At 48.1% G+C, this 26,100-nt stretch overlaps 3 protein-coding genes across 11 annotated transcripts in view; 2 read left to right on the top strand and 1 right to left on the bottom strand.

The window, feature by feature from the left end:
* Positions 1–14,928, top strand: part of THRAP3 (thyroid hormone receptor associated protein 3) — a 56,262-nt gene extending 41,334 nt beyond the window's left edge. The window contains exons 5-12 of one of the 2 annotated variants that reach the window (XM_006094153.2): positions 1,344–2,051; positions 3,910–4,082; positions 5,054–5,165; positions 5,971–6,055; positions 7,966–8,153; positions 10,804–10,999; positions 11,457–11,600; positions 13,396–14,928. In XM_006094153.2, coding sequence (XP_006094215.1) covers positions 1,344–2,051; positions 3,910–4,082; positions 5,054–5,165; positions 5,971–6,055; positions 7,966–8,153; positions 10,804–10,999; positions 11,457–11,600; positions 13,396–13,617 — 1,828 coding nt within the window. In that variant the 3' untranslated portion in view covers positions 13,618–14,928. Of the gene's footprint in view, positions 1–1,343; positions 2,052–3,909; positions 4,083–5,053; positions 5,166–5,970; positions 6,056–7,965; positions 8,154–10,803; positions 11,000–11,456; positions 11,601–13,379 lie in introns of both variants that reach the window. The other variant, XM_023758490.1, reaches the window with a different exon arrangement.
* Positions 14,929–15,511: 583 nt separating this feature from the next.
* Positions 15,512–24,367, top strand: SH3D21 (SH3 domain containing 21). 8 transcript variants are annotated; one of them, XM_014460423.1, is made up of 18 exons: positions 15,512–15,808; positions 16,140–16,239; positions 16,399–16,475; positions 16,643–16,706; positions 16,927–17,045; positions 17,270–17,360; positions 17,539–17,594; positions 17,715–17,760; positions 17,913–18,013; positions 18,130–18,216; positions 18,400–18,442; positions 21,858–21,905; positions 22,716–22,809; positions 22,851–22,930; positions 23,032–23,126; positions 23,254–23,951; positions 24,049–24,112; positions 24,193–24,367. In XM_014460423.1, exons 1-18 carry the CDS (start codon positions 15,527–15,529, stop codon positions 24,271–24,273), a joined length of 2,226 nt encoding a protein of 741 aa, XP_014315909.1. In that variant the 5' UTR covers positions 15,512–15,526; the 3' UTR covers positions 24,274–24,367. The 8 variants fall into 8 exon arrangements, with proteins under 8 accessions (XP_014315909.1, XP_014315908.1, XP_014315907.1 ...); XM_014460422.1 differs by having other exon boundaries at positions 16,399–16,556; positions 22,887–22,930; XM_014460421.1 differs by having other exon boundaries at positions 16,399–16,556.
* A 668-nt stretch (positions 24,368–25,035) lies between these two features.
* EVA1B (eva-1 homolog B) lies at positions 25,036–26,069 on the bottom strand. The gene is given in 3 exon segments (XM_006094149.3): positions 25,036–25,737; positions 26,002–26,032; positions 26,034–26,069. Coding segments are annotated over 3 exon segments (495 nt in total). The 3' UTR covers positions 25,036–25,309.
* Between the last annotated feature and the right edge of the window lie 31 nt (positions 26,070–26,100).

Genomic DNA, 26,100 nt, shown 5'->3' with positions numbered 1-26,100 from the left:
TAATGGTAAAGAGATAATCCCCATTTCCTAAACTTTTCATAAGCAAAATTGAAAAGCATCACCTAAGGACATCTTAAGCTTAACTCTAGCTTTCCTACCTTCCTGAATTTGTATTGCAGCATAAAGTTTCTTTAAACTACTCTGAAATGATGTTTTCACATTTAAAAATTTGCCTTGGATTCTACCAATGTAAGCCAGAGAACAGTAGAGATTTGTGGGTCAGCTATCAAAAAAATATGATCTTTGCCAAAATGAATGGCCATTGGAGCTGTTAGACCCGCTAAGAACCACCATCTACTGTGATTGATCTACATCAGCCCATCATGGTGAAGAGCTGCACCCTCACACCCTCCAGTTGAGGAGACTGTGCAGAATGGGAAAGTCCAAGGCTTAGACCAGGAAGGCCTTGTTTTAAAAATCACAAGGTGGGTGTATTCCCAGTAGAAGCCAACTGGGCTGCATGTTAGGAGAGGACGGGACAATGCTTTCGTCTTTATACCTTGGGGGACATGGTGAGTTGGAACCTGAATCTTCGTGTGGTTGGATGGATTGGGACAGCAGAGACATAACAGGGATGTTGGCTTGGGACCAGGTTGTCAAGAGGGATTTACTGGGCAAGGGGTATTTCTCTTATTATTCTTTGATATCCTGCTGTCCTTTGATTCTGTTTTACCATATTTCTCCATTAATGGTACAAATGAGATGTTATGAATCTACTTTCCAGCCTTCAGTAAGTCTACTTTAAAATGTAAGTTTGGTTCCTTGCCAGAACTGTGAATGTCTTTAAAAGACTTGGGTATGAGCTCTGCTTTTCCATAATAAAGAGTAGGATGATTTTCCCCCCTGCTCTCAATTAACACATGTTTTGTTTTTATTTGTGTTTGCAGTATATTTCATATTTAGATCTTCTAGGTGACTTGAAGCAAATTTGAAGTCTCTTTTGAGACTTGTATTTCCAAATGTGAGTTGTATAAAAGCAAAACAGTCCAAGGTTGAACATTCTATGTTAATTTTGCTGAAAGCAGATTATAAGTGACTGAATGAAGGTTGGATAAGACCTTAATTTTTTTTTTCCTAGAACACTTACAGGTAAGTAGGTTTTTGTCTTAAAAATTACCTTTGTTATTTTCTTTTTGGTTGCTTTTGTAAGACACAACTCCATGGACCATGTATTTTTCCCTTAAATTACTAGAAAGTAGCCAAGGAGAGAAAGTCCTTTGGTAACACTGGAACCCACGAGACATGTTTATTCAGAGATTCAAAAACCCAAGACCAGTGGCGCTGTTTTAGATCAGGTTGCTTAAGAAGCCTCTTGTGTGTCTCCCTTTTGTTTCTATAACTAGGTATCTAGATGAGCAGAAGACAGAGAATGGAAAAGATAAGGAACAGAAACAATCAAATACTGATAAAGAGAAAATGAAAGAGAAAGGGAGCTTCTCCGACACAGGCTTGAGTGATTCGAAAATAAAATCTGATCTGTTTGCTCCCAAAACTGATTCTGAGAAGCCTTTTCGGGGTAGCCAGTCTCCTAAAAGATACAAGCTCCGAGATGACTTTGAGAAGAAGATGGCTGATTTCCACAAGGAGGACATGGATGATCAAGATAAGGACAAAGCCAAAGGAAGGAAGGAATCTGAGTTTGATGATGAACCCAAATTTATGTCGAAAGTCATAGCCGGTGCAAACAAAAACCAGGAGGATGAGAAGTCAGGCAAATGGGAGGTGTATGCACCTTCAGGGAAGGAAAAGCAAAGGAAAACAGAGGAGCTGGAGGAGGAGTCTTTCTCGGAGAGATCCAAAAAGGAGGATCGGGGAGGGCTCAAGAGAACCGAAAGTGGGCACAGGGGGTTTGTGCCTGAAAAGAATTTCCGAGTGACTGCTTACAAAGCAGTCCAGGAGAAAAGCTCATCACCTCCCCCAAGAAAGACCTCTGAGAGCCGGGAGAAGCTAGGAGCCAAAGGAGACTTTTCCACAGGGAAGTCTTCCTTCTCCATTACTCGAGAGGCCCAGGTCAATGTCCGGATGGACTCTTTTGATGAGGACCTTGCAAGGTGAGGTTTAGTCCTTGATCGGTGACCTAAATGGTGTCTCCTAACCTCTCTTCCTGAGGACATTCTGGAACCAGGACAGTCCCCTCTTATATTTTCCCGATGTCCAAGCTTCAGAGCTGATACCCTCGGGTCCACACCTGTCAGTGGGGAGTGTGTGTCACTGAGCTATTATGTGTTGAAGTCAGGGTGGTAAAGGGTGTTTCTTCAGTGACTGTTTTTTGGGGTTTTTTTTGGTGTTGGATCCCCTCTGCTGTTTTCTGGCCCTCAGTCCAGCCCCCAGCCCCTCCTCACCTTCCCAGCCTTCATCCTGTTTTTTTGTTTGTTTGCTTTCCCCATGAATTTGCTTAAGGTGCCTTTGGCCTGTAGAGCCATCCAGGATCCAGTTCTCCATTTTCAGTAGGCTCCTAGAGTCTTACTATTACAGGCCTTCACCAAGAAATAATATGGCAGTTTTTAGAGTTGGGGCTGTGGGTAAGAGGAGAACTTCAGGAAAGAATGGTGGTGGCAAGACTAGTTTTGTTGTTTACTTTTATTAGTATTTATTTTACGTTGAATTTACTCCCAGGCCATAAGTTTTGTTTCTTCAGTTTCTTCTGGAATATCTTTTTCTTCTGTGCAACCTCCTCTTCTGGTTTAGAAACAATCTGCATGTTTTCTATAAGGATCTTCTCAATGAGGCAAGAAGAGCTCATGTATGGGTTAATATGCCCGTGAGCTCTGTATGTTCCACAACACATCTTGGGAGCTTTGTTCACCTGGGTGTGCTCAGTGACCAGAGAACCTACATCTAAACCCTTAAGTTCAGCATTAGAGGCTTTCTGCGTTTTTAAGCATGCGCAGCAAAAATTCAGCACTCCTTTTGGGTCACCGACCATGTATCCAGCCCCACTGTTTCACCTGGGCACACCTACCAATTCCACATTGCAACGACGGAATGACACACATTGCTTCTGGAAAGTGACGTCCTTCAGATACTTGGTGGTTTTTTTGGACATGAATACCCTTGATGGCCTGGGCAGTTTCACAAGTGTTCTTAAAGTGAACATGAAGATTTGAACCTCTTGATTTGCATGATTTTGTGGGGGGTTTCTGGGTCAAGTGAATAGCAAACCATTTTCAGAAGTCACCTCTGGCTGCATTCTGGAGGAGGAAGAGGCTAGGCTTTTTTAAAAAAATACATTTGTTTTGTGCTTTTTAAAAATATATATTTTTATTGATTTCAGAGAGGAAGGAAGAGGGAGAGAGAGATAGAAACATCCATGATGAGAGAGAATCATGGATTGACTGCCTCCTGCAAGTCCCCCACTGAGGATTGAACCCACAACCCAGGCATGTGCCCTTGACCAGAATTGAACCTGTGACCTTTCAGTTCGAAGGCTGATGCTCTGTCCACTGAACCAAACAGACTAGGGCGAGGCCAGGCTATTTTTAACTAGGGACAAAAACTCTGCAGCCTGTTGGAAGTCAGCGGGAGCCACATTCCACTCCTGCTTCATTGTGTCGATTCACTGAATGGCTCTGGCTGGCCAAGCTAGTTGATCTTTTAAATACATTCTCATTTGTTGTGTTTGGTAAAGCCAGCAGTGACCTCAAAAACAGAATCACTCATGTTTAACATTCATCCTATTTGTTTCTATTAAAGATTGCCAGTGAAAAAAGGGAAGCAATAGATTTTGGATACCTTTTTCCATAGTTGTGCATTGAGGTTACTTTGAAATTTGGTAGGGAATTAAAAAAGGAACTTTGTGGATAAAATTAAAGCTCTTTGAACAAATGCATTGCATTTTTAGAGTTTAAATGTTCTGACTTTCTGTATATCTTGTTATATTGAGCCCCCTTGTGTTATTTTCCCCTCCAGACCCAGTGGATTACTGGCTCAGGAACGCAAACTTTGTCGGGATCTAGTTCATAGCAACAAAAAGGAACAAGAATTTCGTTCCATTTTCCAGCACATACAGTCAGCTCAGTCTCAGCGGAGCCCCTCGGAACTGTTTGCCCAGCACATTGTGACCATTGTTCACCATGTTAAAGGTAAGTCCCAACCCCAGTCTGCTCAGGATCCCTTGCCACAGCTTAGCTTCCTCTAATATAGCGGTTCTCAACCTGTGGGCCGCGACCCCTTTTGGGGTCGAACAACTCTTTCACAGGGTTTGCCTAAATACATCCTGCATATCAGATATTTACATTACGATTTATAACAGCAAAATTACAGTTATGAAGTAGCTACGAAAATAATTTTATGGTTGGGGGTCACCACAACATGAGGAACTGTATTAAAGGGTCGCGGCATTAGGAAGTTGAGAACCACTGCTCTATTACAAGCAGAAGGATGAGCAGGTGAATAAAGGAGCCTTATGAGGCCGGCCCTTCATCTTATTGAAAGGGCCTTTGAAGCGAGGGACTGACTGGAAGGAAATCGATTTCATCGAGGAGTTTCCATTTTTTAATTATAGAGCTGAACATTCTGAATTGTTAGTAGTGGTCTGTAATCATGACAATAGGTAAAATCTTCCACATGAAGGCTTAAAATGCTTGAAAAAGGAAATATGAAAAGTGGCTTTACCTGCAACTCTGTCTTTTCTTGTCCAGTAAGTGGACGCCTCTTGTTGACCTTATGCTGTGAATTTCTTCTTCACCATAAGGGCAAATGGAAGTGGATGGGTTGGGGAATGGCAGAGAGGTGATGTAGAAGCTGGGTTGGGCCAGTTATAGGTTCCATCTGAAATTTAAACTTAAGCAGGAGTTGGTGGTGTGATTCAAATGACAGTAAGCTCCAGGTTTCTCTCTTTGTATCCATGTCCTAAGATAAGGGAGCTACAGTGGTATTCTAGTGCCCAACATTGGATTGTGCAAACCAACCTTTTTTCCTTTCTCTTTTCGGTATGTTTGTTAATAGATTTGAGTATTTTAGTCACATCTCTGTGGCTGCAGGTTCATGCAAAAGAGTTGAATATTATGTCTGCCTTTGATGGCATAATGTGTTTTTCTTTGAATCCCCACAGAACATCACTTCGGGTCCTCAGGAATGACATTGCATGAACGCTTTACTAAATACCTAAAGAGAGGAACTGAGCAAGAGGCAGCTAAGAACAAGAAAAGCCCAGAGATACACAGGTGAGGACCTCAACCTTACTTTGTAAGTGGTCAAAGAAGACTGATCATCAGATATTAAACTATCCTTGCCTACCAGTAGAATTTAAGGTAACATCCTACAGATTCTAGGAAAGGAGTGGGTGTTTATAGTTGTGAATGGAAAGGAGTAGTCAACTCTTGAATGTGTTGTATAGTAGGCAGGACCACGTTTGTATAGTCGTCTTGGATTTAGGGTCATGCCCCCGTTGTTTCTCCTCTAGACCTATCTCATTGGTGAATAATGGGCCATTACATTCTAATTTCCAAGGTGAAACTTGTTAGTAGGATATATAGATAGTCCTTTAAAAAACAAAAAAAAAAACCCAATTTCTTATTGATTGATTGGTTTTAGAGAGGAAAGGATGTGGGTAGGGAGAAACATTGATTTGTTTTTTCACTTATTTATGCATTCAGTTGGTTGCTTCTTGTATATGCCCTGACCGGGGATCAAACTCAACCTTGGCTTATCAGGACGATGCTCTAATTAATTGAGCTTCCGGGCCAGGTCTCTATAGATAATCTTGATATGAACTTGAAATCATAAGCTTGTCTGTGAGTCTGCCTTCCTGGATGTAGCATTACTGTTTGAGTTTGAGAAGTTTTAGATTTTGTATGCTTTGTGCATACCTATGGGAGAGGGTAAGAATGCAAAGAATATAAGTAATATGTATGTAAGTTATGAAACATAATAAAAAGGAATGCCTATGATTCCATTACCAACTTATAAAATACTACCTGTATTATAGTCACACTGGACATTTAAAATTTTTTGTGTTTTAAATTTTAGGAGGATAGACATTTCCCCCAGTACATTCAGGAAACATGGATTGACTCATGATGAAATGAAAAGTCCCCGGGAACCTGGCTACAAGGTGAACTGTTGCTTTGATCAGTAATTCCGACAAAATGAGTGCGTTGGGCATGAACTTGACAGAAATGTGTTTGTTTAAATTACTCTCTACTTAAGTTTGTGTTTTTCTTTTAAGGATGGGCATAATTCTAAAAATGAACTACAAAGGGTTAATTTTTATTAAATGTATCAACAACCTTTGTGAAGTGGTTAGAATATGGTAAATGACCCCAAAGTCTATTGAGGTGAGCTTGAGAAAAAAAAAGGAGTTTTGGAACAAGTGCCCATGATGAGAGAAGAAACTTTTTGTGATATTTTTCTGCTTGTAAGTATTATCAAATCAACTATATACATGCACTATTTCCAACCATGATTTAAAAAAGACATGCATGTCAAAGGAGAGTGAAATATTCATATCTTAACTTAGTAGACTGTTTTAAACAGCTAGTCCAGTTTTTCCTAACATTGTACCATATCTGTCATCTGTTGGTTACTGTTACTTTGAAGCTAAACATTACTTTGATAGCCCAGCTACATTTGCAAGGATGTGCACGTAAAAACTCTGTTATTAAGAGGTTAAAGCTTATATGCACTCTTTTAATGTGAAATACTAGATTTGAGGCTTTAAAAAATCTTAGTATTTATTGACCTTCATTCACATATACAGTTGAAATTTAAAAATCAGAGATGGTTCTTCCAATGCTGCTGAAACCTTTCTAAAAATTTTAATTAATCTTCAAGTTTTCTAAACAAATTTGTCTTGTTGGTTGAATGTGATGAGAGGCACTCTTGCACAGTCTCTGTTCTCTCCCATCCCCTTTTCTTTTTCTCAAAGAAGAGTCCACCAGATTGACACTAACATGTGAAAAGCAAGGTTTTGAAACCCAGAAGATATCTCATCTGTGCCTCACAAACCCAGCTCATTAGAGATGTTGTGTGCACCGCCTGAGGGAGCAGCGCCTGCTTTTGTCTTATTTTTCTTTAGTCTTTGGAGGGTGCAGAGACCCCCCCCCCCCCCAAAAAAAAAAAAACCAAACAGTGGAGATACAATAAACTTAATAGCTACCACTCCTGTTAAAATTAAACTTTTATTTCAACAAAAAGCTTAATGTAAGTGAAATGTTTCTAATACAGAGTGAACTGCTCAGTTCTTGCTCTTTTAGGGAGGTGTTAATCCCATGAGACAAGTCCTAGTGTGTAATGTCCTTGAAGTCACCTTGCATCTCTGCTCTCACTAAGTTTCCCGAGAACTGTGGGACCCTTGCAGTGCTGGTCATATTGTCCCTGCCCTGATGGTTACACTTCCTAGAAGAAGATTTTTTCTTCTTCTTCCTTTTTTTAAAAATAACCTTTGACCTGGTTTTGCCACTTTATGAAATTATGGTACTCCCTGCATTATTGATACTTCCTCTCTAGAGAAATTCTCAGTATAACCAACCATTTAGGAAGGCTGTTTAAGGCTCCCACTGTCTGTCTTTGGACTCAGTACTCAGACATGATTCCAAGTCTAGGATAAGCTTGGGGTGGTTGCTACATTGTAGGTGGAAAAGGGTAACACGTGCATTTCTACTATTGTTGGTGAGTAAGCAGGAGCCAGCCTTAGACAACCACTTTCTAGTGCTGATTTGGCCTTCTCAATTATAGACTAGCCAGTTCATTACAGGGCTGCGGAGGAAACGAAGCAACATCAATATAGAGTATTTTTAGAAGGCTACCATTATTACATTAGAGAACTGGTTTGGGATCTGAGGGAGGGATCCTCATGAAGTGACTTCTTGGGACATCTGCATCCCTCCCAAGCTTGGGTGAGGTGCCTCACACTCCCAGTTCTCGCTCTGCACCACTCCATTGGAGTAGTAACCACAGTTTATGGGGTGGTTGAGTTGGCAGTCCTGAACCCCAAAAACGTTCATTTTGATTTTCTTTCGGCAGGCTGAGGGAAAATACAAAGATGATCCTGTTGATCTCCGCCTTGATATTGAACGTCGTAAAAAACATAAGGAGAGAGATCTTAAACGAGGTAAATCAAGAGAATCAGTGGATTCCCGAGACTCAAGCCACTCGAGGGAAAGATCAGCTGAGAAAACAGAGAAAACCCATAAAGGATCAAAGAAGCAGAAGTACGTGAGCCCGTCACCTCATTCAGATTCCTGAGTGGAGTCTCATCTGCCCCCTTTAGGCTCGTCACCAAACCTATCAAAGTGGGTATGAACCTTCTCTAAAGAAGGCCTGCCGCTGGGAGATGGCCAGCTCAGTGGGCTATGGGAGTGTGGGAAATCATTTGGGATTCAAATCTTCATGGGGAGGTTATGTTTTAGAAATGGCTCAAAATCCTATCAGGTAACAACACTGGTCAAAACTGAGTGGAACTAGATAGGACAAGATTGTTGCTCTTAATGCTTTTAAAACTAAGTTAGCAAACACTTCCAAGAGAGGTTATTTGTTTTTCTTTTTTGAAAATGACAAGCTTTTATTTTATTTTTTATTATTATTATTTTAAATATATTTTTATTGATTTCAGAAGGGAAGGGAGAGAGAGCGAGAGATAGAAACATCAATAATGAGAGAGAATCACTGATCAGCTGCCTCCTGCACGCCCTTACTGGGGATCGAACCCGGGACCCTTCAGTCCTCAGGCCGACACTCCATCCACTGAGCCAAACTGGCTAGGGCCAAGAGAGGTTATTCTTTATTTTTTTTTTTTTATTTTTATTTTTTTAAATATTATTATTATTTTAAATATATTTTTATTGATTTCAGAAGGGAAGGGAGAGAGAGCGAGAGATAGAAACATCAATAATGAGAGAGAATCACTGATCAGCTGCCTCCTGCACGCCCTTACTGGGGATCGAACCCGGGACCCTTCAGTCCTCAGGCCGACACTCCATCCACTGAGCCAAACTGGCTAGAGCCAAGAGAGGTTATTCTTTAAACAAAGGTAGCATTGTTGAACTTCATAGGGCAGCATTTATGCTAAGGTCCTGTTTCTATGTGCATTAAAAAGTACATTTTTATTGATTTCAGAGAGGAAGGGAGAGGGAGGGGGAGAGAGAGAGGAACATCAGTGATGAGAGAGAATCATCGATTGGTTGCCTCCTGCATGCCCTCCACTGAGGATCCAGCCCGCAGCCTGCTGCAGCCTGGGCATGTGCCCTGACCAGCAATCGAACTATGACCTCCTGGTTCATAGGTCAACGCTCAACCACTGAGCCATGCCAGCCTGGCCGTTCCATGACTAATCAATCATGTCTCATTAAATGTAGCCAAGTTGAAGCCCCACACCTTCCCATAAGAAACAATGCCACCTTTGCTGTTCCTGAACTTCAGCTGGCAAGCATTTTTGCATCCACTTGATTATCAGATCCTTTGAGAACAGTTGGATAGTTGGTGTGAAGGTAAAGAAGCTACGCTCAGGACAATTTGTCCAAGATCGTAGAAGTACCGGCTGACATCAAAACTTAAGATCTTCTGTTGTACTTTGTCTCTTTCCAGTGTGTTACTTGTGTATTAGGAGCCCCAGCAGTTTCAGGGCTGCCATCGATAAAGGACCTGCTACTCCTCAATAGGATATGGAAGTGGTAACAGTAGTTCTCAGGGCTGCCCTGGTGGAAAGGGAGCAGAACCTCTCAAGTGTTTCGGGTTGGTTGGGATTACGGACGGATTCCTTCCCCTGGAACACATGGAGAGGCAGTGCTAGGATTCAAATCTGGAGCCTTTTGGAAACCTCTTGATTTCTAGAAGACAGAGTTCTACCTCTGAGTTATATGAATCCTATGACAATAACTTAGATTTCCCTTGTTATGAGTAAATGCTAGTAGGATTCAAATAGTTAAGTTCTTGAGTTTGTCACATGTGGAAAGTGGGGGAGGGGCAAGGTGATTTTCCTAATGGAGGAGGATGAGGGAAGGGAGGACAATGATAGGCCACTGCCACTTGGCTGGCTTCTTCCTGTAAGTCCTTTTCCACCCCTGGGAGCCTGGCCTTTCTGCCACCTTAGAGGCCACCTCCCCTAGACGCAGGTCTGGCCCTGACCTTTAGTACACAGACAGTGACTCATCGCAGTAGTCTGATTTGCTATAGTCTGTAATTTCCACCAGATGAAGGGAAGGTAGGGAAATAACTGGGAAGGGTTCTGCCAGATTTTGTGCTTAATAACACAACCTGTTTGAGCTCAGTGTGAGGTGGTATGTGGAGCAGTAGTATAATTAGAAGTAGGTTTGAATCCAGGTTCTGCTCAGCTCTGTCACCTGAAAAATGAGGGAATACTGCTGAATACTCCGAGTTGCCATTTACTGTGTGCCTGCTATGTCAATGTAAAGTGTTCGATCTTTAGAGCAACCCCAAGAGATAGGTAGTGTTTGTCCTATGAGAATAAAGTCCTAGAAAGCACAGACAGATGCTAATATATGAAGCTTCTGTCCCAGTACCATATACATGGGACTCTCAGCACAGTGTTAGTTTTCTTCTGCCTTTCTATTTCATGCATATGCATTAACTGAGCTGCCAGAGGCCATGGACTGTTTTGTTCCTTACGTGTATGTCCTATGTTCGTCACAGGCTCAAGTGTAGATGTGTCAGTGAACATGACTGACAGAATTGGGACCTCCCCAGGTACCCTGGGTGGGTAAGGTGGGATGAATTGGGGTTTTTTTTAAGTTACTTGTATCAGTGCCTTCATCACAAACACATTCCTGATTGTCCCGTGCTTCTTATTCAGGAGGCCCCAGCCAAGGGGTTTATTGCTTTTTCCTGTCTCTTCTGTTTTCATAGGAAGCACCGGAGAACACGAGACCGGTCCAGGTCATCATCCTCTTCCTCCCAGTCATCCCACTCCTACAAAGCCGAGGAGTACACTGAAGAAACGGAGGAGAGAGAGGAGAGCACCACCGGCTTTGACAAATCAAGACTGGGGACCAAAGACTTTGTGGGTCCAAATGAAAGAGGAGGCAGAGCTCGAGGGACCTTTGTAAGACCCTGCCGTCACCCCTTCTCTCTAACCTGCTCCCACCAATTCTAATTATGTGATTATCAGAATGCCAGTTTGGTTGCCCTTAATATAAGTAATCCAGTCTACAGACCTCAGAATCTGTGGTTCCCCATTACCCAGGCTTTCCACTTGTAGTTATTTTACTAATCATAATCGCTGAGCTAGACACCAGAAAGCCTCTTAGGACTTCTAGTCTCAGAACTTTCCAACTTACCTTGACTTCTGCTGTGCCTGGAGGCCCTGGTGCCATGTTGTCCTCTGTCTAGGCTATAGACCTTAGGTAAACAGAAATGGATTGACTAGAAACCAGTGGACCTGCATATTGACTGCAGGACAACTATTCTGTGCCAGAAATGTGCTTGAACAGAATGCAGGGCATTGTTTTTTTCCATCCCTGACATGGTCCTTTGTTCCTTTTCCCCTCTTTATGCCACAGCAATTTCGAGCCAGAGGTAGGGGCTGGGGCAGAGGCAACTACTCTGGCAACAACAACAATAGCAGCAACAATGATTTTCAAAAGAGAAGCCGGGAAGAGGAGTGGGACCCCGAGTACACGCCTAAGAGCAAGAAGTATTACCTGGTATGTGTCAGGATAACCAGGAAGGGCCGGGGCCTTTGGCACACATAGTAGCTGATACCAAGGCTTTGGTTGGTATGTTTGGTCTGTTCGGAACTGATTGGATATGTGTGGAGGCATCTTGCACTGGGGGATGTGTCGAGGGGCAGTAGAGTGCTGGCAAGATGAGTATTCTCTAAGAGGCAGCCCTGGCCTCGCAAGGGTTTATCAACTGAGATATATATGGATTCTAGGATAAACAAGAAGGGTTGCTTTCCCCTTTTTAGTTTGTGACTTGTTTTATTGCTCACCCACCCTCAGTCTCGGCCTCTCTTAGTCTCTACTCAGGGATAGAGCTGTAACCCTTCCTTTAAGCCACAGTTCCACTCTGTCACTTGCTGGTGCAAGATTGACAGGGAAGACAGCTCAGGATCTCTGTCTCCAAAATGAAATGCCACTGGGGCTTCTCTCATCTAGGCTGTTGGTCAGTGTCGGGTACCAGGCGCCTTCTGCACCTCGCTCCCCTCCCTCAGGTTGGGGCTCTTCTAGGCTGAATTACCTGGCTAGTGAGTGAACTCTCTTGGCCTTGCTATGTTAATAGCAGGCTTAGATCCAAGCAGAGAGATGTGCCTCTGAGTGTTATGATCAAGGTAAACCTGGAGCTGAGTCTCCATCGTCTAGGAGAAGGGCTGGCATGGGTCTGAGTTGTCATTTGCACAACTAGGAAACAGGCTATTGTGTAGATGGCTCTGCACAGCCACCTTCTCTTTTCTAGGGCTGCTGGGAGCTGCTTTGAGACTCCTCGAGGACCCTTGAGTCTGTATTTAGGGAAATGTTGACTGGGCCCAGGATAGGTCCTGGAGTGGGATTGCTATAGTGGGAGCCCTTTTCGTGCCCCTACATGCCACCTAAGGGAGCATCACCCACCTGATGCATTTAACCGAGTAAACAAGCAACCCTGGAAGGAAGCAGCTGGCCCTTTTACTGTCTGACCCCCAGGAGCCTACCCCTATTGCATGGGTTCAGACTCTTTGAAGCCATGGGGCTGATGACTTAGCAACGACTCCTACTTTTCAAAATTCTCATTCATTCTTTCATTGGATGCCTCCTCTCTGGTGAAATGGTCAGAGCAGGATTGTTTGAGATGTAGGTTGTGTTTTTCCTACTCTGCCATACTGCCTCCTTACATAAAACTAAAGATGGGAGATACAAGACAGGAAACTGGGTTCTGGTCCTAACTTGGCCACTAAGTCTGAGACCATGAGCAACTCATTGACTCTTGGTCTTGCTGTCTGTTCTTGACCAAGGGTGGGATGGGAAGAACTGTAGCGTAGCGATGTGTATTTGAGTGCTGCTTCTTCTGTTAGCTGCCTGACAACCCAGATCAGACACAGTTTCATATTTTGGTGTGATTGGCATTTTCAAGCCCATCCTTTGAGAGGTGGTGTACTAAATAAATAATAAGGAGTTAAAGTTCCTAAGCCTGTTTACTCATTTGCATAGTGGAGGGTGATAATGATAGGGTAGATGTAAGGATTAAATGAGATAATGCATGTACAGGTCTTTCTGTGCTCAGTGAAAATTTTATCATCATCATCATTATAATGCCCAAGCTACTGCCTTAGCATTCCCAATGTACCCAACTGAATATTCTGTTGGAGCTGAATCAGTAGTGTCTTTGGAGTGGGGAATAGGGAGGAGGACAGAAAAGGGGGTCTGGACATAGGTTTGAGAAAGTCACATTTGGGGGTAGGTACAGAGAAGAGGGTTCTGGCTACTTGTTAACTCTGGCATTGATGACAGTTTTCTTTCCTTTTAGCATGACGACCGTGAAGGCGAAGGCAGTGAGAAGTGGGGGGGTCGGGGCCGGGGCCGAGGAGCCTTTCCCCGAGGTCGAGGCAGGTTCATGTTCCGGAAATCCAGCACCAGCCCCAAATGGGCCCATGACAAGTTCAGCGGGGAAGAAGGGGAGATTGAAGACGACGAGAGTGGGACAGAGAACCGAGAAGAGAAGGACAATTTACAGCCCACCACTGAGTAGGGGCCATTCTGATGGGAGCTCCTACCCAGGGGGACAGGCGCTAGTAAATGGCTGGTGAAGAACTAAACAGAAGAGCCCCAAGAAGATTCTGAAAATCCCCCCACCAGCCATGCAGAATGCTACTGTAGCCAAAAGCATCCCTGGTGCAGTGTCCCACTGGACGGAGGCGGCTGGCCTTGGAGCCTGGGGTCAGGCCCAGTTTTTGAGCAGAACACAGCACATCGGGCTTTAGCTGTGTTTCTCATTTGTTGTTGGTGTGTGGGGTGGGGACTGGGGCAGGGAGGGGAGAGCGATACTTGGATTTTGGTTTGTTCCCTATTAGAAACCAGTTTTGTTCTTAATTTCATTTCATTTGGAGCTAAGAGGACTAATTTGATGATTTTTAATTTCTTTTCCTGGTTTTTAAAGCCCTCTTTTTTTAGGCATATATAGTAACATTAGCAGAAAGATTTAATTTGGACAACTTTGATTCTGATTCTTAAAAGAGAAAACAAAGCATGTGAATAAACATTGAAGTGTTCATCTCAGTTTGGGACCAACTGCTTGGATCTTTGTAAAAATTGGTTTTGTATGTAGAGGAGGAGTTCAAGGCTTTTCTGACCACCTTGTGTTCCCCTTTTCTGCGTAGCCATGTATCACATGGTATTGCTCCTAACCACACCCCACGTGCCCCCTCCCCCAATATTTTCTGATTTCTTCTGGGCTGGGCTTCCCATTCTCCACCAGCAGCTCCGGTGTCCCAATTTTCTAGCCCTGCTGATCTCAGCAACAGTGGTGGAAACTGGGTGACGGTTTCTGGTCTGTTTTCTAAGAAACTTCTGAATTCTATTATCTTTACAAATATAAGATGAGAAAATAATTTTTTCAATATTTTTTATTAATCTTTTTATAAAATGAAAAGAAACTCCTATGATTGATTAAGAAAGGTGGTTATGGCTGGGTGGTTTGTGGGGTTCTCTTTTTTTTTTCCTTTTTAACCTTAAGCTTTAAGTTGAAGCATTCTCAGATGTTTGGGGGGGGGAAACATCCTCTTAAAATGGGTCCTTGTGCTTGCCTTCTGGGGAGGCGGTCCTGAGCAGGTGAATCATATGGCACTTATGCATATGGTATATGCGGACTGCACCCATCTCTCTCCCCTCGCCCCCCCAACCTTAGCCTCTTGGGTTGTTGTGCTACTTTTACCCTTACTTTGCTACATTTCTATAGTTAAGTTGGTTTTACTTGATTCATGTTTAAGGGGAAACCCCCCTTAAAGATTTGTTTAAACTCCTCCTGCAAATAAAAATAAATAAATGAAGTGGCAGATGTAAATGGACTCTGGTCATTGTCGCGCTGTGTGTGTGTGTACACGCACGTGGGGGCGGGTATCTCCCATAGCAGCGTCAGGGAACCTGGAAGATAAAATGTCTTTGGGGGCTGGACTCAAACTGTAGCCCAGCCTGATCTTCACCAGCCTCACACTCACTTGTCCTGGGAGGAGCTTATGCCTGCATTCTCCTCCCAGTGGTTTCACTTTACCCTGTGTCTCCGACACCCCAGGAGAGCCAGGTGTTTTCACTGTGGTGTGTCATGCATGAGCAAGGACTTTGGCTTCCAAGGTGGTGGGGCGGGGGCCTAGGGGTGTGGATAACAGACGCGGCGTTGTGTTTTCCACTAGCAGCAAGGTTACCTGAAAGCGCCGGGCTGGCGGGGCTCAGTGCTTGAGCGTGGACCTATGAACCAGGTGATCATGGTCCGATTCCCAGTCAGGGCACATTGCCGGGCTTGTGGGCTCGTTCCCCAGTGGGGGGCATGCAGGAGGCAGCCAATGATTCTGTCGTCATTGATGTTTCTATCCCTCCCTTCCTCTCTGAAATAAATAAAAATACATTAAAAAAAAAAAGATTACCTGAAAGTGAGCCTAGCCCACATGGGATGGGCACTAGGTGGACCCTACCTTTCAGCCCTTGCCAGCTCTGGGCTGGCTGTAGCCAGCAGAGGCACTGAAAGGAGAATCCGGAGGTGTTTTCTGAAACCAAAGGAAGAGTCTGTGCTCTTCCTCCTCTGCACTAGCCGGGTGCCCGGAGGGATATCCGCCTCCCAGGGAAAGCAGAGTACACCAGCAGTAGCTTTGTGGGCACTAGAACAACCACCCCTTCCACTCAGCTCCTGCCAAGGAGCGGTTCCTACCTGCAGGGGGGACCCCACCCAGGTATGTGCCTCTCCCCACCTTTTCCCCTGCAGCTAAAGGCTTGCCAGCAGGGAGAGGATAGGCCAGGAAGGCTCTGCCAAAGGTGGGTGGGAGCCTCAGGGCTAAGGTTTGGAGGACCGGAGGCAGCTGGACTGAAAATTCAGGTGAGAGCAGGTGGGGGAGCTGTGACCTGGGAGCTGTAACCTCAGCACTGGCCAGAGACCTTGGATTCCTCACCCCTGGGTTGGGGGCCGAACCTGCTGAGCCAGGCCGCCCCCTCTCCCACACCCACTCTCAGCACCTGGAGCGGGACCTATCCTATCCGCTTGTGTCTCCGCCTCCTTGGATTCAGTCTCACAGCTCGTCCCAGCCTACCCAGCCCAGTACTCGGCTGCCCGCGGGATCGCTCTATCCTCCCTGCCCGGCTCTGGAGGGCGTCCCGGAAGCGATGGGTATGTGCGGAAGGTTTGGGGTGGGTCCTCTACACAACCGTGTGGAAATGGCAACAAAAACCTCCACCACCACCCCGCTCACCCCAACACGGAGCCCGGACTTGCGCCATGGCCAGGCGGCCTTGACTGGGCCCTTCTGAGCCGCGCTTCCGCCCGCAGAGGTGCTGGTCCTGGCCGGATACCGTGCGCAGAAGGAGGGTGAGCTGAGTCTGGCGCCCGGGGACGTGGTCCGACAGGTGTGCAAGGGACCCGCACGGGGCTGGCTGCGCGGAGAGCTGGGGGGCCACTGTGGCTTCTTCCCGGAGCGCCTGGTGCAGGTGAGCCGCGGGGGTCTGCTTGGCGGGGCGTCTCAGCCCTCACCCTCGGGAGCTGAGAGCCCCCTCTCCCGGGCCCTCATTTCCAGGAAATCCCGGAGACTTTGCGCGGCGCGGGAGAGGCGCCGAGACCACGCTGTGCGCGCAGCCGAGGTAAGAGCCGGACGGGCTGGAGCGCGGAGCCATCGCTGTTCGGCCCGCCCACTCTTGCCCCGCGGGCGTCTCTGTGGGCGGGGCTGCTCGGCCGCTCTGTGGCCTGTGATTGGTTCTCAAGCACAATGCTCCGCCCTGAGCGGGGCTGGAGGTACGCACCTCCCCCAGCTCCCCGGACTGGGGCACCTGCCTCAGCGGTCTCACTCACGTCCCATCCCAGGTCGCCCTGCCAACTCGCGGAGCTCCCCAAAATGGTGCAAAGTGAACTTCAGCTACAGCCCGGAGCAGGCAGACGAGTTGAAGTTGCAAGCTGGGGAGGTTGTGGAAGTGATAAAGGAGGTGAGAGGAGAAGGTGATGAGAGGATGTGAGGGAGATGATGGAGGACACCCACGGGTGAGGGGAGGTGGGTGATGGGAATGGTGAGGGGCGCAGAGATGGGAAAGTGAGGCAGCAAGGATGGAGGCGGTCATCGGGCAGAATCGGGGCAGAACCAGGAGTGTATGATTTCTAGAAAGACTCTTGGGGGCAGAACCAGAAACCCCTGTGTCCTCCCCCTCCCCAGATTGAGGACGGCTGGTGGCTGGGAAAGAAGAATGGGCAGCTGGGAGCCTTTCCATCCAACTTTGTGGAGTTGCTGGACAGTGGGCCCCCAGGTGAGACCGGACCCTGTGACCCCGTGAAACCCTGTGACCAGACTGCAGTCTCCAATGACCCTCCCAGTGGCTGAAGCCTGTGACCCACACATCTTGACCTTGTGACCCCTTTGACCTCTTCTATGACCTAACCTATGAATTAACACACACACCCTCCAACCTCCCTTTCCTTCACCAGGCCTTGATAACCCAGGCATGCCTTCAATCAGCCTTGATCCCCAGCAACCTCCCAAGGTAAATTGGGCGGAGTGGGTAAAGAGGTGGGGCGTTCCTCATGGGGCATCGGCATCGGCGAGGGTTGGGGAGGAGGGATTGGAGGTTCAGCTTGTTCCTCCCTCTCCCTGCCCTCACTAGATGAGCAGCCTGACCTGTGACAACCCTCCAGACTACCTGCGGACAGGTGAGCACCCAGCCAAAGAATCCCTTGGGTAGCCCTTCCCAAAGCCGCTTCCACTTCCGGAAGTGAGGATCCAGCTGCTAGGCTGATGGAGGAGGGATCTGAAGACTGATTTGGGGAGGGGATTTGGCTTCAGAGGACTGACCTCCCCTCAGTCTTCTACCCTGAGACCTACAGGGTCCTGTTTGACTACCAGCCGGAGGCCCCAGATGAGTTGCCACTGCGGAAGGGGGACGAGGTGAAGGTACTGAGGAAGGTATGAAAGGTACAGGCAGGGGAGGTGTAGGGAAGGGCGTGCTGAGAAGGGGTGGGGCCTGGGGAGGAAGGAGCTTGGGGACCGGGCACACCTCTCCCAGCATCTTTCTCTCCCAGACCACAGAGGATGAGGGCTGGTGGGAAGGAGAGTCTCAAGGCAGAAGAGGAGTTTTCCCAGACAACTTTGTGCTCCCACCACCCCCAGTGAGTACAGAGCTAAACACTCAGGTGTGTGCATGTGGAGGGAGACGGGGCGGACAGGCCACTCTGGACAAAGTCAGGGGTCATGGTGCTCACTGGACACAGCTGGAAGGTCACCCCTAAATGAGGGTGGACCTAGAAATGTGGGGGCTTCTCTTCGGATTCTGATACATCTTTTTTGCACAGATCAAGAAGCTGCTCCCACGAAAAGTGGTATTGCAAGATTCAGGTGGGTGCCCTGGAGGCCGGGGATTGGAGGGGCATTGTCTGGGAGACCCATCAGTCCATAAACACCCACAGCTCCCCAGGGGTCCAGTACACCCACGTAGGAGCTATATCCTGGTGGGTTAAGGATCTGATAGGAATGTATGTAGATCAATGTTTGTATGTATCAATATGTTCGTGTTTCTCTGTATGTCTTGAAAATGCAGCTATCAGTGTATTTAGATCTTTTTCATTGTTTAATAACATGCTATTTAACCTCCATGTGTTTGGATGTTTTTATTGTAGTTGATTTCTTTTTTTGTTAATCCTCGCCCCCCTCCCCCGATTGATTTTTAGGGAGAGTAGAAGAGAGAGGGAAAGACAGAGAAACATCGATGTGAGAGAAACACATCAATTGGTTGCCTCCTGCACAAGCCCTAACCAGGGCCTGGGCCGGGGAGGAGCCTGTAACCAAGGTATGTGCCCTTGACTGGAATCAAACCCAGGACCCTTAGGTCCATAGTCCAATGCTCTATTCACTGAGCCAAACCAGCTAAGGCAACTGTAGTTGATTTCTAATTTCATTCCACTGTGATCTGAGAAGATGCTTGATAGGACTTCAATCTTCTTGAACTTGTAAGACTTGTTTTGTGTCCTAACATGTGGTCTATCTTTGTGAATGATCCATGTGCACTTGAGAAGAATGTATATTCTGCAACTTTGGGGTGAAATGTTCTATAAATGTCAATTAAATCCATCTGATCCAGTGTGTCCTTTAGAGTCACTGTTTCCTTGTTAAGTTTTTGTCTGGAAGATCTATCCAGTGAAGTCAGCGGGTATTCAAGTCCCCTACTATGACTGTATTGTTGTCGATCTCTCCGTTAAAATCCTCTAGAAGTTTTTTTATATATTTAGGTGCTCCTATATTGGGTGCATATATTTTTACCAGGGTTATATCCTCTTGTTGGATCGATCCCTTTAATATTATGTAGTGACCTTTGTCATCTCTTGTGATGGCCTTCATTTTGAAATCTATTTTGTCGAATATGAGTATTGCTACTCCAGCTTTTTTTTCTTTTCCATTTGCATGAAATTTTTTTTCCCATCCCTTCATTCTCATCCTGTATGTGTCTTCTGTTCTGAGGTGGGTCTCTTGTAGACAGCTTATAGTTGGGTATGTTTTTGTATTCATTCAGCTACCCTATGCTTTTTGATTGGAACATTTAATCCATTTACATTTAGGGTTATTATTGATAGGTACTTACTTATTGCCATTTTAATTCTGTATGCCTAGGTTTCTCTCTCTATTTCTTCTTCTCATTACAGCAGTCCCCTTAGCATTTTTATTTACTTGTATTTTAATTGATGAGAGAGAGAGAGAGAGAGAGAGAGAGAGAGAGAGAGAGAAACATTAACATTGATCTATTGCCTCCTGTATGCATCCTGAACAGTGATGGAACCTGCAACCTAGGTATGTGCCCTGACCAGGAATCAAATCTGCAACCTTTTGGTACATGGGATGACGCTCCAATCAACTGAGCCACCCGGCCAGGGTAACTTTTTACTTTTTTGATGGCGTCCTTTAATGCACAAAAATTTTAAATTTTGATGAAGTCCCATTTATTTATTTTTTTCTTTGGTTACTTGTGGTTTTGGTATCATATCTATGAAACCAATGCCAAATCCAATGTTATACCTCAAATTGATTGAGTTCCCTTCAACCATGACAGTGAACCTTCTGATCCTCAATCTGCCCCACACTCAAAAGTCAATGTGGGCTGGGGAATGGGAGGAGTCTGGTGGAGGGGAGGAGTAGGCAAGAACCCACCAAGCATAAATGCTTCTCAGATGATTTTAGCCTTTGGTCAATTTCCAGAGCACTGAAATGGTTGCTTTGTCATTTCTGTCCAGTTTTATAGCCGTGTGGGGTGCCATAGTCAAGCCCTGTTTCTATTATCCATTTTTTAAAAACATTGCTTTCAAGTTTTTTACTTCAAGTTTTTTACGTCTTGTCTCACGATACTTCTAGTTTACTAATTTTCTCTCCAGCTTTTTGGCTATGTTTGATCTGTGTTTAATTTATTTCAGGAGTGCTGTTTTCACCTACAGTAGTTTAGCTTCCTCTCTCTCTCTCTCTCTCTCTCTCTCTCTCTCTCTGTCTCTCTGTTCCTTTTCTTTTCTTCCCCTCCTCACATCTGTCTTTTTATTCCTGACAGCCCTTGGGTGCAGCCCATCCTTTATTTCTTCAAATATGTTGTACAGGGCTGTGCTGTATTTTCCACCTGGCATTCCAGGTGTGTTGTGTGTTGTGTCTGCTGACTCTGCTCTCACTGGCCTGTCTTCTCATATTTTATGATCGTCGTGTGGGAGCGCGTGACTTGATCTCGGTGTGTGGGAGTCTTGCACGCCTTGGTTGGGGAAGACTTCTTTCAGAGGGACTGCCTTCTACTTCTGGCCCCAATTTCTCCCTTTCTGTGCCCCTCTCCTACCTCTTTTAAGTCCAACAGTGCCCCCAAATTGTATCCTAAGCAGGATATCATAGCAATTATATCTAGTGGGAGAGCCCCACAGGGCACCTCATCAGTCATTCCACAGGAAGCAGAAGTCAAAGTTACCATTTTAATGGAAGGAGACTTGACTTGGGATAGTGAGCACACCGCATGATATACAGATGATGTATTATAGCATTGGACCCCTGAAACCTATATGACATTATTAACCAATGTCACCCCGATTTCTAAAAAAACACATTTTTAAATATATATATATTTCAGAGAGGAAGGGAGAGGGAGAGAGAGAGAGAAACATCAATGATGAGAGAGAATCATCAATTGGCTGCCTCCTGCATGCCCCATACTGGGGATCAAGCCCGAAACCCAGGCATATGCCCTTGATCGGAATTGAACCCTTCAGTCCACAGGCCAATGCTCTGTCCACTGAGCCAAACCAGCCAGGGCTAAAAAAACACATTTTTACGAGCTTTGACTGTATGCCAAACACTCTTCTAGTACTTCATATGGGTCAAGTCCTTCAAACTTCACAAAACCCTACAAGATGTGTACTGTGGTCACCCTGTTTTATGGATGAGGACATTGGGCCACAGGTTAACTTACCTACCCAAGTTTTCTCATAACTGGCAAGTCATGGAGCAAGAATTCAAGGACCCATGCTCTTGCCTATTGCAGCATGGCATCTGGGGATTTGTGCATGTGTCTGTGTGATAAAGCATGCGTGGGTAAAATTCCAGGTGGCTGCCTGTGTGTCCGTGGATGTCAATACCAATGTGTGTGACGGCCTTCAGGTGTCCACGCTGATGTCACCTTAGTGTGGCCTGTTCTGACCACCCATTTAAAATTATTCTTATCCTTCCTCAATCACATGTCCTACTCTCTAACACACTGCATGTTTTACTTCTTTTGTTTATGTCTGCTTCCCAATAGAACATGAGCTCACTCAAGCTGCTGGGGGAAGAACACGCCAGAGGCAGGGTGAGTACAGCCAAAGCCCAGGTTGGAGGCCATTGCAATAGTCCAGGTGAAGATGGTGGTGACTTGATCAGGAGTGCTCAGTGGCCGAGGTAGTGAAAAGGGGTGGATGTAGGACGTGTTTTAAAGATAGAGCAGACGGGTTGGATGTGTGCAGCATAAAGGTATAAAAGTGGTCAAGAATCACTCCTCACTTTGTGGTATGAACAAGTGGGCGATTGGGTGAGATGGCGAACCCTGGGAAAGGAGCAGATTCAGGGAACAGGGAGGTTGGGAAGCAAGAGACAGGTTTTGAACATGTTGCGTGTGTGATGCCCGTTAGCTCTCCTAGTGCAAATAATGGGAGGACAGTCGGATCTGAGTGTGGAGCTCAGGGAAGAGGGAGGAACTAGAAGTGGAAATGTTGGAGTCCTTGGCTTATTGCTGGTAATTAAGCTCGTGAGACTGGATGGGATTTCTTAGCGAGTAAATGAGATGGAAAGACAAAGAAGTTTCAGGGAGGGTGAACTGGAAGGTCTTGCCATGGTCCAGGACAGAAATGAAGTCTGAACCAGGCATGACACTAAGCAGGGACAGGTCTTAGAAAAGCATGGATTGAAGAACTGGCAGTAGCCACCTCCCCCACGAAGCCTTCCCTGAGCGCTCTTTGGGGTGCTCCCACAGTTCCCTATGCCCCTGTGGCATGAAGGCGTCAGCTTCCCCGGAGCTCCCAAGAGGCGGAGTCACACGATTCACCTCCTGTCCCCAGGGCCAGGGGCTCCCAGGTGGATGGATAAGTGAGAACAAATGCTGCACTTACCTCTTCCCTCCCAGCTCCTGTTAAGGAATCAAAAAAGATGATGCCCAAAACAACCCTCCCTACAGTCAAGAAGCTGATGACAGCCCACACTGGGCCCAGCAAAGCCAAGTAGGAGCAGGGTGGGGCTGGGGAAGGATGAGGGTGCGTAGGAAATGCTGTGCCTTTCTGATGGGGATATGTTGCAGGCCACCTGGTGGAGACGGTCAGAAGCGCCCCTCCCGAGACTCCGGTAAGCGTGCTGCCTCCCTCAGTTGGGTGAGGACTGGGTGACCGATGGGGAGAGACTCAGCGTCCTACTAGGCCTGGGCCCCTGACATTCTGCTCTCATAGGCTCCAGCGGCAGCCTCTTGGCTGGGGGTCCGGGCCACACTGGCAGAAAGCGATCCAGAACCCAGGCTACCCGGCAGCGACCTGCAAACACTCAGGTCAGAGGCCCGCAACATGGCAGCGTGGGAGACTGGGCAGTCTGCTTCCCAGGGGTATGGCGTGTGCGGGTGAAGGATCCCTGGCCGAGGAGAGCCCTCAGCTGAGACCTCGTCTCCATCACCACAGGAGGAAGAGCGGAGAAGCCGAGCAAAGGCCCCTCCTGCGAATAAAACCGCTACTCCGGGCAAGACACTCACCCCAAAGAAGACCCTGCCTCCGCGCAAGGCCCGCACTCCAGAAGGGGTCTTTTCTGCGGATGAGGCCCCTGCTCTAGGTGTCGAACTTGCAGATGAAGCCCTTTACTCAAAGATGGCCTCTTCTGGGGACGAGGCTGCCACCCTAGAAAAGGCCTTGACCTTCGATCAGATGCTCTCTGAAGAGACCTCTTCCGGGGACAACACTCAGGTGGATCCCTCTCCGGAAGCAGCCCCGCCCAAGTCCAAGAGCATGTCTTCCTCGGTCCATAAGCCAGAGGAACACCCCCTTGATAAGAGGGACAGCTCTGACCTCCAATTGGAGGCTACGCCAGGGTCCCTTGAGAATGTGGTCCAACTCTGGCCAGATCCCACCGCCTTCCAGGAGAAGACTCCTGTGAAAGATGAAACGACCCCCAAAGAGGAGGCAGCCCACAAAAACGTAGCCCCTGCTCAAAAGAATCCACCTCCCATCAAGCCGACTCCAGGCCCTCAAGGAACTCCCACCCTTCATTCACTGGTCCCACAAAATCCCACCGTCAGCAAAAATGACAAAGAGGAGGTGAGGAAGCTACAGGAGGAGGTGGAGTCTTTAAGGAAGGCCCTGGAGCTGATGGGGGAGCAGCTGGAGTAAGTCGGGGAGGGTTAGGAGGGGGGAGGGTTAGGAGGGGGTGGGAAGGCGAAGGGCAGGGCTGACCCACCCTTCCCCTCATTCTCTTGTCTGCAGAAGTAAGCTAATGGACATCTGGGAGGAACTGAAGAGGGAGAGGGAGAGGCGCCGGTTGCTGGAGGTGGGTGCTGTGCGAATCCCTGAATCCCGGCAGGAAGGGGGCTGGTGGCGGGCCCTCCCCTGACGCCGTCTCCCCACCAGGTTCAGATGAACCTGAGGATCAAGGAGTCCCTGACCCCAAGCTCCAGCCCCACGCAGCAGCAGCAGACGCAGACGCAGTAAGGTGGAGCCTGGAGGGAAGGCTGCTTCCGCGCACTGACGTCCTTGCACACAACGTTGGGAAAGCCAAGAAAGTAAACTTTGCTGTGTACGCTCACCGCGCGGCCTGGTCCTTGCGGGGGCGGGGCCTTCGCGGCGGGCGGGGCTGGTGCTCTGCATTCCTGGCAGTCTCTTCCTGGCACATCTGGCCAACATGTGGCTCTCATTACTGTTCCCAAGGCTTGTGCACGGCTATTTTTACCCACCGGATGGCGGGGGGAGGGGGGGGGTGGGCGTCTCCTTCGGACGCCAGCAAGCAGGAGGGGCCCAGGCCCAGGCGGGGTCAGGCTTTGCCTGCGGCCGGATTCCGGAATCCAGCTGTGCGCCAGCAACCCTGCTTTCCAACCCCAGACTCCTCCCAGTTGGCCCCACTGTCCCTTCAGGACTCACAGAAACGCGCCTCAGCGCAGGCACACGTGGTTACACTGGGGCACCTTGGCGTCAAGGTCGGGCTCCCGAGGCCTGGCGTTGGGTGATGGCAGTGATGCATGAACCCTGGGCATTTGTCGGGACAGGGGTGACGTGTGCCCAGGAGCGTGCGAGTAAGGAGTGCATTTGAGTAAGGAATTCGAGTGGTACTTGTTCTGTGTGAGACAAGTGTGCTGAGGACGGAGTGATGGCGAGGTCAGCCTGTAAAGGAGTCCAGTGGCTCTCAGCCCTGGGGCCCCTGCAGGACAGGCGCCTGCGGAACGGAACGTAGGAGGCCGGGGTAACAGAGACACCGAGTCACTAAGAATGCAGCTTTCATTGGTCACTTCACCTCCGGATCGTTCCCGGAGCGAGGGTGGGGACCCTGGGTCCTGCCCTCCCCCCAGGGTCTTCAGGCAGGACTGGGGAAGGGCGCCGCCCAGAGGGTGGGGATCGCGCCCAATAGCACCGTGGGAGCCGCGGGGGCGGGGCCGACAGCACCGCGGGCAGGGCCGTAGGAAGGTCCTGCGTCAGCGACGAGCTCGTGTGCACGTCCAGGGCCCAGAGCGCCCGGCCGTGGAGCGAGGCCCGGTCAGTAATAGTGCATGCGGCCCAGCGTGCCCGTGGCCGTGGGGCTGGGCCCCAGCGTGCCCGTGCCCAGCAGGTCCGGCTGCCCGGTGCGCCAGATCTCCCGCAGGATCCGTTCCCGCTCCTCCAAGCGCTGCGCGCGCTCCAGCTCCTCTGCCGACGTGAAGACGTTAATGCTCACGGTCCCATCGGGCTCCGCGGACAGCTCCGGGCTGGGCAGCGTGTCGTCGGGGCCCAGCCGCGTCACGGTGTCCTCCTCGTCTTCCTCGTCGTCGTCGTCCTCTAGGGCGCCACGCGGGTCCCGGCGCCGCGCGAGGAGCCGCGGCCGCGGGCGGGGCGCGCAGGAGATGGTGATGACGAGCAGGCACAGGGTGAGCAGCAGCCCGAAGCAGACGCCCAGCACGAAGTAGAGGCCAAAGCTCTCCGGGTTAGCTGGGGGTCAGAGGGCGGGAGTCATGGAGGGGCCCCGGCGGGGGGGAGTCACTCCGTCTCGAAAGGACTCCAGGTTTTCCGTTTGGGGGGCGAGGACAGTGCCTCCTATTGGAAGGGCATTAGGTAGCTGCCATCCGGCAGCGGGCAGCGAGGGTTGGGGTAACTGGCTGTAAGTGACTTGCTGGGGGGGGGGGGGGGATTATAGTGAAAAGGGTGGGGGGAAGGGGCAGGGGGAGGTGCGCGCCGCGGGTGAGCGCCCTTCACCGCGGATGTGTGCGTAGCTCGCCAGGCTATTTGCTGAGCATTTCCATGTCCCTCTCGGTGGCATCCATGCTTGCTCCGGGGGCAGCGCCCTGGGCCGCC

This window comes from Myotis lucifugus, unplaced genomic scaffold (assembly GCF_000147115.1).
Source record: "Myotis lucifugus unplaced genomic scaffold, Myoluc2.0 scaffold_131, whole genome shotgun sequence".
In the NCBI taxonomy this organism is placed as follows: Eukaryota; Metazoa; Chordata; class Mammalia; order Chiroptera; family Vespertilionidae; genus Myotis; species Myotis lucifugus.
The sequence above is the reverse complement of the archived record's forward strand: the minus strand, read 5'-3'. Positions and strand labels throughout refer to the sequence as shown.

Coding starts and splice junctions, on each gene's coding strand:
- SH3D21 (XM_014460421.1), top strand. CDS start 15,527: ATGGGATGGGCACTAGGTGGACCCTACCTTTCAGCCCTTGCCAGCTCT. Junction 17,046..17,269: donor TTGTGGAAGTGATAAAGGAG/GTGAGAGGAGAA, acceptor CCCCCTCCCCAG/ATTGAGGACGGCTGGTGGCT. Junction 23,952..24,048: donor CTGATGGGGGAGCAGCTGGA/GTAAGTCGGGGA, acceptor TCTTGTCTGCAG/AAGTAAGCTAATGGACATCT.